Source organism: Neolamprologus brichardi, chromosome 16 (genome assembly GCF_056152115.1).
Source record: "Neolamprologus brichardi isolate AB-2024 chromosome 16, ASM5615211v1, whole genome shotgun sequence".
NCBI lineage: Eukaryota > Metazoa > Chordata > Actinopteri > Cichliformes > Cichlidae > Neolamprologus > Neolamprologus brichardi.
Window position 1 is genome coordinate 23,360,273 of NC_142119.1, and position 14,648 is coordinate 23,374,920.

Sequence of the window (14,648 nt, forward strand, 5' to 3'; positions counted from 1 at the left end):
TACGGTATTGCAGGCGATGAAGGCAGTGGCTCGGGCAGTGGCAGCGGCTGCACAGAGGTCTGCCCCACATACATGGACGGTACGGCTGCGACTGAAATCCCCGTGGTGAGAGCCGACCGGAGTGGGCCTGTGGATAACTCTGCCCCGCTCTGTGCACCGTCTGTAGCACTGCCAACCATGCTGGCCCTTTCAGCCTTGGCACTTCAGCGACAGTGGAGATAATGCTAGAGGAACAGGCTAAACATGGACAGCAGAGGTTTTTTTTTCCTTTTTTTCCCTTTTTTTGCAGTTTTTTGTATTCAGGCAGATTGGAGCAGACAGCATTCAGACTGCCAGCTTCAAGGCAAGAAGAGTCTGCTCTGAAAAAGAGGGCAGTCAAGCATCATGAGTTCCCACTTTCCCAAAGATTGTGCAGTGCCATCCTTAGACTTGATATGTTTTGGCATCACTTCACCATCTAACAGCGATGCCACCCCTACTAACTCTGCTTCTGAGATTTTAGTAAAGGTATTATTGTAGGTCTTAATGTGGAAAAATATAACACGCACTTTGATTGTTTTGATTTTTTTTTTAATTGCAAAAAAAATAGTTTATTGTGTGTTGGAAAAAATGTTGAGAATGTGGTCATTTTATACACGTATTATTTTTTTAAAGCAAAGGATCCTTTGATTTGATCTGAACGGAACATGTGGTTTTAACTGACACCTTATTCCATTGTCATGAACTTATGTGCCAATTATTCATTTCTGATGAGCGTAATGCTGTCATGTTTATTTTTAGGTCAAATGCAGCTTCTAAATTGTGTTTCACAATCATTTTAACTGTGTCATATGGCAAGATTGTAGTTAAACTATGTCATGGGTTGGTTATGCATCTGCACAGCTTTTAGCTATTCTCTTAAAAACCTTTCAGCAGCTGCATTGTGCTTAAAGTCACTGTTAGGGTTAAGATGGACATTTTATATACTAATTTGCCTTGCAGCAAATTCATTATGTGCAAAAATATTCTCATATCAAACTGGATCCTTAGGCTTCAAGAGTAGATAGCCTGGACAGATTTATTATGGAGCAGTTACTCACATTTAGAGAAGGTGCCGCTAATATATGGGTTATGCTGTCAAGGTAGATGCTGCCTCTGCAGCGTTGTGGTGTGCATGTCCTGGTATAAAATATATTTATACCGTGTCAAATATTGTGATTGATAATATAATTAGTAAGTTAAGGGTTGTACAATGGGTCTCATGCAACCACTAAAATGTAAAAATGCAAACTTGTCAGTAAAGGAATAGTGCCTAAAACTAATCAAATACAAATGTAAAAGAGGTGTTTAAGTGCTGCATACAAGTGTTCTTCTCACAGCAAAGAGGAGGTCATGTGAAGTCACTGAGAAGCAGGATTATCTTCTTTAACTGTGTAAATTTTGCACTCGAAGACAATTACTATCAGTTCTTGGGCTGCTGTAACCTCGATGTTAATTTACAGTAACTGGGGCTTTTAGCATTTTCAAAAAATACTCTAGAAATATTTACAGGATTTTGAGATGATTCATTAATACTGTAAATGTTGTTTTTCCTCTTATTTTTAAAGTTCAGTAACCAAAGCATATTCTGTGTGTAATGAACATTGTAGGACCAAAACTAAAATACTTTGTGACAGTATTAACAAGTTGAAATTACAAATTAAAATATATATATATATATATATATATATATATATATATGTTGCAAAAGATTATGGAAATATTAGGAGAAGAAGCAGCAACAGCACATAGTGGTTACTGGAAATGTAAAGAAAGGGTCTCTAAATTTATCTGGAAAGCTTGAATGGTTGCGTCTGCAGCACAGACAGGCTTGAAGCCGGCCACAGTCACCTGTGAAATGAGAATCTGTGGAGACTGGACAGAGCTGAATGCTTCAGTGACGCTCCTCACTAGAGCGTACTTACGGAGAATGTGAGAGGCCTGGCCGTGCTGAGGGGGGCGGACAAAACCAGCCTGTATGTACGTCCACTGTTCTCTGAGAGCCCGACAGGTTCATAACCAACAGGCCTGCTAAGCTTACATTTCCAAGGAATTAGCCTGTATTAAGTCCTTTGCGGCATATCACTGAATATTTGTTTAGCTTTTTCTTTATTTCATACGAGTCACTTTTTTTAACCCACATTTATTTCAAGAATATAGAGGAAATATGTCAAAGTTTCATTTAAAATGACCCATTATTCTAAATTTTGATCTCATAAGATGCCCTTTTTATTGTTTTGTATCACTGAACTTTTAATATTTTTGCAATAAAATATTGAAAATGGATGTATGGTCAGACAAATTATGACTCACAAAAATGCTCAGTTTGGGTTTTTTGTTATCTCTTTGTTTGTTTTTCAGAATTAATGCATTGCTGTTTGATTTCAAAACTAATGAGGAAAGGTTTCTATAGGGTTTTAAAATAATTTCAAACTGAGGTTTGAAGAACTAGTTGAGCAAACATGCCTTACTGTTTTTGGTGCAATTAAGATGATTGCATTTTTGTTTTATTGCTGTTCTTGAGAATAAATTCTTATTTAAAAAAAAAAACCCAAAAACAATTTGTAATCATATATGTTTTATATATATTGATGATTGAGATGGTAAATCAGGTTAAAACTGGTTAAAGTAGAAATGCGTTTAATTAAAGACTGATTTAAGAGTGCGAGGTACTTGGTAGAACAATCGTGTGATTCATTTGCTAACATGAAATTAGATGCAACAGCTAAAACACAGCATGCTATTCAAAGACAAGATTATTATTCACAGTCGTGACAGCAGACAGGGTGCTCCATTACTATGAGGTATGTTTGAGCACTCAAGCGCATTTCAGAACAACAGGTGAAATCTAGGCTTCTTCTGTGTACTTTCTATTTGTGAAATCTGCTTTTATCAGAGGTTCAAAGCCTCTGTTTCTCCGCTGACGCAGGTAGAGCACAAAGATAAGGAGAAGTACCAGGAGACCGATGAAGATTCCTCCGAGAGTGGAGCCCAGCACAACAACAGCCGGTCCTTCATCTGCATCTGTATAGATGAAACAGGAGATGGATTGCTAAAACCTTTGCAGTTGCAGGTTCATTGAATATGAATGAAATCTGTAAATAAGAAGATATTTATTCCAACATAACAAAAAGAGGGGTTTTTTATGTTGATGAGCCAGCGCCATGGATTTGAAAGTGGTCGGCAGTGAGTTGATATTTGTTTTGAAACATGCAATGTTGCCCTGTTTTATTAGTGTTCACTGAAAGGCCACACGTGTCTGTGGCGTATATATAATTGAGAAATTTTGCCAAAAAACTATCCATTAAAACCATAATCTGTCATTTTCAGACTTTGGTCTTGAACAGATCATGTTGGCAGTCTAATTTAGAAAATTCTGTTTATTTTTTTTCTTTATTAATTGTAGGGGTTAGGTATGTCTACTCTTCATGCAAACCCAGGCTAACTCTTTGCTTCATGCACACTGTACACACTTGAGTGAAATCAATCTTTACTCTCACCAGTAAGAAATTACATAAATTTTCCAAAAATGTCCACCTGTCCCACCGATCAAAGTTATTCTTTCATTATTTGCTCACCATCCAGGGAAATGGCATAAGAATATCCCAGCTGTTCAGATGGAAGATACACGTCCTCATTGGTAATGGAAGGGAAGAAGGGAACCATGTTGTAGTCTCTGTTGTGTCCAATGGGGGCCATCTCATCTGGGAAAGTGGCGTTGGATGGAACAAACCTTCTCATCCATTCATCAAAAATGGCATCAGTGAAAGCATGGAGCACCTGCAAGGTACAAATGACAAATTTCATTTTTATTAAAATTAAAACAAAGTGTGTCAGAGATTTTTTTATCAGAGGAAACCATTGAATTGGGTTTTCACCAGAAAGATGGGGTCATTGGCTGCAGAGTGAGCCAACGAGCTGGTTCCATTGAGCAGTGAGTGGACAAGATTGTGAAGGTTGTCAACGGTTTCGTCCAGTTCTCCGTCTGGTTTGTCGTACCCTTCGAGAGCATTTCTGTGAGGTACAAACAACAGCATTAATTCATTTGTTCTGTGAAAAAGGTGGTATATATTTAACATCATTAACAATGGTGAACACTCCACTTTTACCTAAAGCTAAAGGAGGAGTTGGTGAAATAGGGAGGGCTGTCAAAGTCCCGAATTCCAAGACAGCTTCTGACGTCAGTCATTGTAGGCAGAGTCCTGTTGCCTTGCCGGATCATCCCTCTCTGTATGAAACCTTCACTGGTTCCATTACAAAGGGTCACGAGACGATTGTAGTCGTCGAGACTGGAAATAAATTAGATGCACGTAAAGAATTTAAATGTTTCACCAACATGTACCATGAACATTCGTTAAGTGTTACACATTTTTAATACAATTACTGACAATTGTTTCCCTCCAATCAGTATTTTCTGCTGACCTGTTACACACCACCCCCCATCTGGAGAACCTGGACTGGTTACTGATGAGGAAGGGGTTGTCTGGGTTTCTGCCTCCCAGCAGAGTGTCAGTACACACATCACACTCACTCTGCCCTGTGGCAAAGTTCCAATATGGGATTGCAAAATTCTCATTGCCAGTAAGTCTCTGCAGAAGAAAAAGAAACACTCTGTGTGTCTATGAAAAAGTATTGCTAAATCAGCAACATGGCTCTTTATGAATGTTTTATAGGGCCAACTCTCTCTCGTTTATATTTTATATATATAATTTTTAGGTATACCATTTTTTTTATTGTTTAAGTCTGTCTTTTTTTTAATGCATAAGAAGTTTAAAATGTCTTTGGGAAATATTGCAAGATTGATTTGTCTGTCAATTTTTCACCAAAATGTTAGTCATCAGTAAGCTTATTGAATATAACATGCATTAATCTGAGCTTTAAACAGATGTCCCTTTGACAGGTCATTTATGTTTCATCAGTGAATTTAAACAAGAATTGTGCACACAATTTAAAAATCTGATGAGCCCAAATTTTTTTAAAAAAAATGCAAATTGTTGTGCAAAGGATACACTCCTCTACTCTCCACCACAAAAAATGAAAATATAATATTTTAAGAGATGTTTAAAAAATACAAAAATAATACAAAATTCCAAATACCTGGAGTTCCCTTTCCAAACTCAGGAGGTGATACCTGTGCCAAGTAATGAATGCTGGCCCTTTGTGTGAGAAATCAATGGCTTTGAAGGGACGACCTGGACCTGGAGGAAAATGAATTGTTTCATTAGCTCCTCTTTAGTATCACAACAGTTCTGAGCTTAATAAACCCTATATCTAATGCCTAAAAATATGAATTTGATAACAAACATATGAGAACGTAAAACAAAAAGCTAAGTAAAAGCATTCCTCTTATCAGTTTATATGTTACAGAATTTTTGTAGTTACAGTAAAAAAGGTCTGTATTTGGAATTGATCAATTCTAACACATATTTCTATTATTGTTATATTCCTGAAAAAAAAAACCCACACATTTAATGGTTGTAGTGGTTTTGTGTAAATATGACCATGATGGTTTACCAAGAAGAGTGTCTCTAACAGAGTAGTAATGCTGCCAGACAAAGAAGTCATAAACGGAGATGTTGGCAATCTGTGGCTCGGTTCCATTTGGTCCGAGGAGTCCGAGCCAGTGCTGAGTGGCGATGACGTAGTCTGGGTGGATGCTGCTCTTGGCCAGTTCCAGAGTGTCCAGGAACTCTTGGAGCTCTTCAGGGGTCAAGGAGTGGATATTCTTCCGCACAATGGGAGCTTTCCTCTGGTCACAGTTTGGTCCGGTCCAGCCAAACTTGCACTGGCCGCAATCATAACCTGCAAAGTTACCTGCAACATAAAGAGCAAATTAATTGTCAAATTGTGCACAAACATGTAGTCACAAAACACTGTACAACAAAATAATAAAACCTAAAAATGCAGTTTAAATGCAAAAGATAAAAACTGTTACTACTGCTAAGAATCTCAGCAGAAGGCCTCATTAAATAAAAAGCAGACAACAGACAAGGTTTAACACAACCCTTTACCTAGTTAAATCTAAGTCTACTTCAACCATTTACGGATTTAACTTTTCTTATTTAACTAAATAAGCTGGTCAGCACCCACCAGTACATCTGCAAGTCTGATTGAAGAATTTGGTCGGCCACCTCTCTCTGTCATCAACATTCCTTAGTCTGTACGGTCCTCCCCAGGGTTTGGTGTCGACTCGAACAGCAGTGCAGCTTCCTCTTCCCGACAGTGAGCCACACACATTGGCAGGGTCTGAGCCAAGAGCAGGGCAGCACTGCTTGGACAAAATCCCCTCCACTGTGCAGCACACTCGAGGAAACTGAGCCTCTGACAGGTCAGGGCCAAAGAGTAAACAAAGAAGACCAAGACCCAGAGCAATCATGATATATCACCTGTTTCTTTCAGTCAGCAGTGACTAATCAGTTTGTAGATCAAATCTCAGCTGTAATACGCTCAATTAGTTACCCCAGAAGAGTGTGGAATCTCACTCTGCTACGGTTCCTTGCTGTGTATCTTTGAATTAGATTCAGTGATAGGTTTAATATCTACAGAAACAACTCCTGCAGCTAAATCATGTTGTGTTCCAGTTGCCTTCATGCACATTAAGAAAGCCTCTGATTTCTGTTCTTGCTTTTGTAGAGGAGGATTAAGCCACTGGTCTTGTGATGATCACCTGACAGCAGAGCTGTGAGCCACACTGAGATCCGGATGAATTAACCAAGGAACTGCCTGAAGGAACTATTAAGAATATGTATAGAGACTTTGACCCAAAGGACTCCATTGTGATTTTGATTTGTTAGCTGTGGTTGAGTCATATTCAGCTATCCAAATAGAACAAAAATAGTTTTCAAATCAGTTCCCCGACTGCATGCCTAGTAAATCTAAATAAGAGACTAATCACTTTAATCCTGCCAGACGTTTTCTGAAAGTTTTGGAGCTTGTTAGTACAGGTTGGTTTTGAGCTTTTTGCCCTCCACATTTTCACCCGAGGTCTCAGCTGACGTCTTTTGTTATCCATGTGATCTGCGGGAAGAACAGCAGCAGAAGTATTACGACGTTGTTTCAAAGAACTCTTTTATCTTTCACACACTATCCATACAGTGTCACTGTCTGTGTGATTCCTAACAAATAAAGAGCATAATGGCACATGACAGTATGAAACTACTGGAAAAGGTTTGATATCCATCCATTCACTTCCACTTATCCTTTTGCAGGGTTGCAAATTTGTGCATATTTGATATCAGTCACATAACCAGTGGCAGAAGAACTATGATATTTTAAATACACACGGCAGAAAACCCTACAATCAAAATGCAGGGACATTAATTGCTGCCTAAACGTAATACTTGGTTGTGCCACCCTTAGTAGTAACAACTGCAATCAAGCATTTGTGATAACTGGCAATGCATATTTCACATCGTTGTTTTTTGCGAAGTTACATGATGTGTACTGTGTCAGAAGGGATGGTAATCTGATCAAGATATTATCATAACAGTAGCGGTCAAAGTTTTTTTTCAATAGTTCCTTGAAAGGCCTATCTGAAGACAGAACAACTTATTCTAATAATAGCTGAATAACTCTACTGTGTCCAAAAGACTTTTAAAGAGTGGTGTTAATGATGCTGTTTAGATTTCACTGGATTCCATATGACAAATTGTATTATTAGCAATCAGTGCTGAATAAAATAGAACAGAATAGCCCTTTATTGTTATTGTGCAACGAAACTCCTGGAGTTTTAAGAATGGGTCGCACTGTCTTCTGGGATACAACTGAAAAACAAATAATAGTAAACTAATAAACTTTGTTTATTTTCAACACTTAAAGAAGATTGAATTAGTCACTAACCAGACACGCGGTTGTACTTGTGACTGAAAAGTATGAGTTCTTTCTCTTTGTGGGTTTGAGTTTTGATAAAGTTTGTTTCTCACTGTCCTTAAGAAATAAATCTGTTTGACCCAGCCTGTTTCAGAGGCAGAACAACTAGAAGTACTTTCTGAGTGAAACCACTAATCCTTAAATTTAACAGACCCATACTATTACTTCCAGCAGTGGCCGTCCATGTGGCTGATGAGAGCCTGTGTACATGTACTAATTAATGTCATGAATAGGCAGTTTTCCCCTACTGGGGAAGACTTCCTTTACTGATATCATTAATAGTAAATGTAAATTAAATTGATAAAAACTGTGTGCTATAACACAGGGCTTTTTAATGTTAGGCCCACGGTCTGTACCAGTGGTAGCCCATGGTTGTGTTACATGCAACAAGAATAACATGTGGAACTATGCTTTTATTTCATTAGCATTTTTCATCATAACATAATAGACTGTGCTCAAAACCCATTAACCAACACAAAATTTTAAATAGCCATAATTTGAACACGAAGAAAACCAGTTTTAAGTGCAGCTCAGTCATACAATTCCCCCCCCTTTTCATAATGGGATGGCATTCATAAAGAAAAGTCAGTAAGTATCCAAGTCAAAGTATATTTAACTTAACAACTTTAGCTGTTGTTATGATTCAGTGCTAAAATGAACTGAAAACTGAATTGAAAATAGCTTAACAGAAGTAAAAATAAACACAAGATTTATAAAGCAAATGTAATCGCGGCTCCATGAGAAAAGTCATGTGTGACCATTGCTTTCTTTATGCAACAGGCCATGTGAGGTTCACTGCACTCAAAAGGATTAAGAAGCAGAACTCCCTGGAATTTCTCTGTTTAAATTATTTCACGTCAGTTTCAGTAAATAAGTGTACCTACTTATGCAGATGCAGACTCACAGGCCGTTTGATTGTGGTTCATCACAGTCATGGCTTGCCATGTGTACTAAATGAGATCTGTTGCCACTGAATGGCGTGATAGCTCACGCAAACCAATAAAGAAGTGTAAATCGCATCACAGAAAAAGATACGATCAATCAAACACTAACAAGAAAAACATGTTTTAATGGTTAAGCAAGCAAAATTAGAGAAGTGGGGGAAAAACAGAAGTGAACACAAACAAGTCAGTTTGAGTTAGAAAAGACTAAAATAAAACATCGTTAAAAAGTAAGTAAATTAAATGTATTTAATTAATTTGTTAAACATAGTGTGCAAATTAGGAAAACTTATGGGAGGAGTCTTTTGCAAGTAAATCCTAACATGGCATCATCCATATAATGGAGTATAAAGATAAATGTTATAAGGAGTGGAGTTCTAGAAGGACTTTACATCCCTCGGTGGTGGTAGTGGGGGTGTTGGTAAAGAATGCAGAGCGATAGCTGCAGATTGATTTGATGTGGTGCAGGACTTCTCATGAGTCATAGTTGAAGCATCCTGCTTCTGATAACAATTCAGGGCAAGAGGTGGAGACGTGGATTTGGTTTGCAGCGATCAGAGAGCAACAGAGAAAGAAACGGTTTTGAAGTTTGACACCAATGAAATGAATGGCTCGAAGAGGCTGTAGCAAAATGTGTTTGGTTTATCTGTAAGCATGAACAACCTGGGTAAGCTGATTGAGTTGGAAGCACAGAAAGTCAAATAAAGGAAAACAGAAGTTTGCTAAAGAGAGTCACAATAAAGACAATGTTTTAGAATAATTACTTCATTGGGCAACAAACAGCACGAATAAGTGAGACGCTGAGTGAGTAGGTCTGTGCAGGTCATATTTTGAATCTAAAAGAAGGTCATTCATCTACGGAGCATCATTAATCATCTATTTCTTTTTTTCAGAAGAAAAGAAAGGAATTGATTTTTAATTGTGCTTAATTTCAGGAGACTTTCCAACCTGTTGGTTCAATTGCAGTTCATCCTGATCGGTGATTGGTCAAAAGTCTAGAGTGAAAGGAGAGGCTTGTGATTGGTGGAAAATGTGCAATGAAGTCTTCTTTTATTCATTCAGTCTGTTGTCTGTTTTTCTCTTTATCAGGTGATGTTTCCAGCTCCTTTATTCCACCTGATGCCTGGACTGCCGTCTATGATCTTCAGCATGATCACAATGTGTTATTTATGTATTTTGACTGGTTTACAATGACAGGACAGTAAGCATTATCAGTGTATATTCCAATAAAAGCATCTAGTTTTTACTCCAACATCGATGAGGATTTTCTTTTGGCTCTTTTGAACCAACAGGTTGGAAAGTCTCCTGAAATTAAGCGCAATTAAAAATCAATTCCTTTCTTTTCTTCTGTGATTATTATGTGCAATGACTAGCCACAAGAGGAGTCTTTTAGGTTCTCCTGATGAGACAATGTAATTGTTTTACTTTTCTACTGGTAAAATCTGAAGGATTATTCATGCCATGACACTGTCATTTACAGACAGGCAAGAAATTAAAGGCATGCCCTGAACTCTTGACCCCTACACAGAGAGACATTGTTGCACTTTGCTGCCATGTTAGGGTTCACTTGTCAAAGGTAAAAGAGTTGTAAAATCATTACAAAGTTGCTATGAGAGATTATGTTTGTCCTGTGACAAATAGACTGAGTAGTTGATTATGAAAATGGCGTGATCATACACCATGGCTTTCACAGTCACCTGATGTCAACCAAGACTATCTGGGGAAATTTGACTCACATAACAGATAATAGCTCTGTTAATGTTTCCTAATCAATTCTAGGAAACACTGAAGTTGTTGCAGAGGCATGTGTTGTACAAATACTTCCAAAACTTGTCTTTGCCTGCATGTACACATTGCTTCTTTGGTTCAGGTCTGTTATGTGTTTCTACATAGTTGTGTCTTCTAAACCTATTGGCAGAGAATAACTTAACAATAAAAAATACAAAACACATGTCTAAGGCATATTAAAGCCCAACTTAGGCATTCATTAAGTAAATCCACAACTCACTGTTACTGTAACACAGGACACTTTATTAAAGGGGATGAATACAGGAAAACAGCACTGCAGGATAGTCAATCAGTGAACTGAACTACAAAAAGTCAAAAGTGCCCATCAGGTAGGCTGGAATCATACACGTTACCGTCAACAATATAATTGCGAATGTTACACATACTTAAAGAAAGTTTACAACGAGCGAGATGTACTGACAATAGCCAAACACGGGTAGTAAATGGCAGTGCGGTAAATCTGCCTAGTATGATATTAAATACACTTACTACTTCATATATCTCAGATCGTTTGTAACGAGCCACGGAAAGCAGTTGTAGCCACTGAAAAGACTAGAAATGGGCGTGATGCATTAGATGTCGGCTAGCGCGCGGCTAACATTTACCACAAAGAAAAAGGGTTAAACGCGTTATTCAGCGTCGTGTAATTTCCGCTAAATCCAGACTCTGTAACTTAACGTAAACACAGAAGAAATGCCAGTTTCCATTAAAAATTAAAGCTGCAAGCAGCGTTATGAGGGCCCTCGCACCCTGGCGCGTCGAGCCATGCCCAACACCTGCAACCAGCACGTCCGATCTGATGTCACATTGATGGAATTCATGCATTTAACCACCAGCTAACATTTCATCTCATTCACTCATGGTTAAAGTCCTCCCACTAGGTGGCACTTTAACCATTACTGACAAATGGCATTACAAATATTTCCGAGCTCGAGTCTCATCATGCCTGCGACCTTTGAGAGCGATCGAACATTGTGTTTATGAGTGACAGCAGATTACTGCTTTTTGGCGAGTGATTGAAATTCCACGTGTCGCCATGACCACCCCGTTTCCCTGAACGTAAAAAGCTTCGCAATTTAACATCACAGAGGTCTTTAAAATCCATACACTGGAGATTGCGTCAATCTGATGAAATCCCTTGGGGGAGTTCGTCAAAGAACGGTGCCTGAAAAGAGGGGAAAATGTCGCCAAAATTACACATTAATTTTAAAATGGCTGACTTCCTGTTGGATTTGGGATATTGCTCCAAGAGACTTTTTTGTACATCTTGGTATCTTCTATAAGCTTACCAGGTTTCAGATTCATAGATAAAACACAGAGCAGGGGCTGATGTTTTGAAATATTGTAGGGGGCTATTCAAAGCAAATGGTCACATAATAACAAAGCCTTCATCACATTGGAGGTGTGTGCCAAATTTAAAGCCTCTATAAACTTTCCAAGCCCCTCAAAAGCCACTTCATCTTTCATTGTGAACTGCGCTGCCACCAGGGTGCGCCGTTCAGTTTAAAGTCACAATTTTCTCACTGAAGCATCATGGTGGACTGATGGTGATATTCACCGGTTTTGAGGTCGCCACGATGAACCTGTGAAAATCAGTACAACAAAGTGAAAGACATGACATTTCCTGTTGCCACTAGGTGGCGTTCTGCGTATTCCTGAAAATGGGCACATCAATCTGTTCAGGGCGGGTCTGACATCATGCCTGTAAAGTCTGGTTCTGATCAGACTGGATTTCTTAGAGTTATACTTATTTGTTTCTCCATGGCGAGACATCGAAATTCGCCATTCTGCTGGGGTCACACCCTTTCGCGAAAAGTCACAGTTTTCACTGTAACCCAGGACCAACTCCTTGAGGCTTTCCTGGAGAAATTTGAGGCTGCAGATGTCACCCATCACTATACTACCCCAAAGTGTAAATCATGACATTTCCTGTTCCCACTAGGTGGCGCTCTCCCTGATGTCAAATATGGCAGTTGAAAAATGTTCAAGGGTGGAGCCTTATCATATGTGTGCTCTTTGGTCCAGATCGGACAATGTATGACAGAATGAGAGGCAATAAGATTTTCATGGCGAGTCATCGAAATTCGCCGTGGCGCCACGGCCTCACCGTATCCCGAAAACTCAAAAGCTCCGCAATTTAACATGGCCCACGTGTGTAGTTGACACTGACCAAAGATGGAGCTTATACGACCAAATCCCAAGGAGGAGTTCGAAAAAGTTCGAGGCATGGAAATGGCAAAATTAGAGCCTTAATGTCACCTTTACGTCCAAATGGCGGACGTCCTGTGGGTTTGCGTCAATGGGTCCTTAGACTTTTTTGTTTGTCTTGGCATGGTACACATGTGTGCCAAATTTCATACATGTAGCTCAAACGATGTGGTCGTAGGGCTGCATTTAACAAGGCATAGATGGCGCTCTAGACCCATTTCCCAGTGCTCATATGTACAACCATTAAAATACAAAATTTTTCACCAGACCTGGCATGTGTGCAAAATTTCATGAGTTTTTGAGCATGTTAAAGCCCTCAAAAAGCCAATTCATTTCAATGAAAACTGATAATAATAATAATAATAATAATAATAATAATAATAATAATAATGAACGGAGCAGATACAATAGGGCCTTCGCACTCTCAGTGCTCGGTAGTAGTGATGGGATTTCCGGCTCTTTTTAGAGATCCGGCTCTTTCGGTTCGATTCACTAAAAAGATCCGGCTCTTTCGGATCCGAACCGGCTCTTCAGGTTGTTTTGTTGCTTTAATTAATTTATTATTAACAATAATATAAAATTATACACATAAGGAATTACTGATGTAAAAAAAAAGTGGTTTTATTTATATATGTTTATATATAAATATATGCGGTGGCCCCTAGAGACAAAACACGTACAAACTCCAAAACACATTTCTAGCATGAACTGAACTTCCAAAGCAGAGCTACTAGATCACTTAAATTACACAATTGAAAGCATGTGTGTATTGTTTGTGTATTTATACACAGGCACTCATATATATTTAAATAATTTAAAAACAATGTTCATTTACCTGTTACTACCACACACCAAATCCGGTCGTTGGTACTTGCTGGCTTGTGTAGCCACTAGGTAACAAAAGCTCAACACTGCGCCTATCATCCTGAAGCACTTCTGTTGTGTTTTGTACGTGTTTTGAGTTTTTATGTGTTTTGGAGTTTGTACGTGCTTCAGAGTTCGTACGTGATTTGAAGTTTGTATGAGCTTTGTCTCTAGGGGCCACCGTAAATATACTTTTATTTATTCACTCCACATAAAATGTAATAAATAAATCATATAATACAAAAATCAACTATTCACATTTCAACTTTTAACTATTTAAATTTTCAGCTTTTTCCTTTTACAAATTTAAAGTGAAACAACACAAAACACTGCAAACCACAACACAATTAAATATAAATTAAAATATGAAAACAAAAAGAAGATGCATATTCTCTGTCAGATGGACCTGCATGAATAAACTTTCTGAATCCTTTATCATCTGCAACTGAAAATAGTTGTGGATGATTACTATACCTTTCTAATGTGACGTTGTTGTCCCTGACTTTCTTTCTCTCCCTCTGGCTCTGGCTCTGTTCCTGTGCTACTGAGTGCAACTACCGCCCCTCCCCCCTCTGTCCAGCGTAAAGCACAAGGCTCATGTGCTGAGTGAAGCAGAAAAAAAGTGCGAGAGAGAAGCTGAGAGAAAGAAAAAAAAAAAAAAAGCCACGTGACGGCTCGCGATAAGGAGTCGGCTCGCGTCGTTCACGTCAAAGAGTCGGCTCTAAGAGCCATTTCGTTCGCGAACGACCCATCACTACTCGGGCCCTAAAAATTGCGGAGTTGCCGGCTTCTTCGCCCTTCCGCTTCGTGTTGTTGTTGTTTTGGTGACGCAACTTCAGTCGAGCAGACGATTGGTCGTCTACAGTGGGATTCGGCCTCTCCTATTGGCCTGAGTCTACAGTGTCTACGCTCACCGTAGACTCCGGGCCAATGAAAACGACAGTCAGCGTAGACTTTGCA

The 14,648-nt window shown here is 38.8% G+C and overlaps 2 protein-coding genes across 3 annotated transcripts in view; one reads left to right on the forward strand and one right to left on the reverse strand.

The window, feature by feature from the left end:
* Positions 1–2,302, forward strand: part of LOC102781640 (glypican-6-like) — an 83,657-nt gene extending 81,355 nt beyond the window's left edge. For both annotated transcript variants that reach the window (XM_087829915.1, XM_006788407.3), the window contains one exon: positions 14–2,302. In XM_087829915.1, the coding sequence (XP_087686041.1) occupies positions 14–222 (209 nt within the window). In that variant the 3' untranslated portion in view covers positions 223–2,302. The remainder of the gene's footprint in view (positions 1–13) is intronic.
* Positions 2,303–2,579: 277 nt separating this feature from the next.
* dct (dopachrome tautomerase) lies at positions 2,580–6,695 on the reverse strand. Its single transcript, XM_006788408.3, has 8 exons — positions 6,109–6,695; positions 5,533–5,832; positions 5,116–5,216; positions 4,441–4,607; positions 4,128–4,307; positions 3,897–4,032; positions 3,597–3,798; positions 2,580–3,042 (listed from the first exon to the last, which is right to left on the reverse strand). Exons 1-8 carry the CDS (start codon positions 6,392–6,394, stop codon positions 2,867–2,869), a joined length of 1,548 nt encoding a protein of 515 aa, XP_006788471.2. The 5' UTR covers positions 6,395–6,695; the 3' UTR covers positions 2,580–2,866.
* Positions 6,696–14,648: the final 7,953 nt, after the last annotated feature.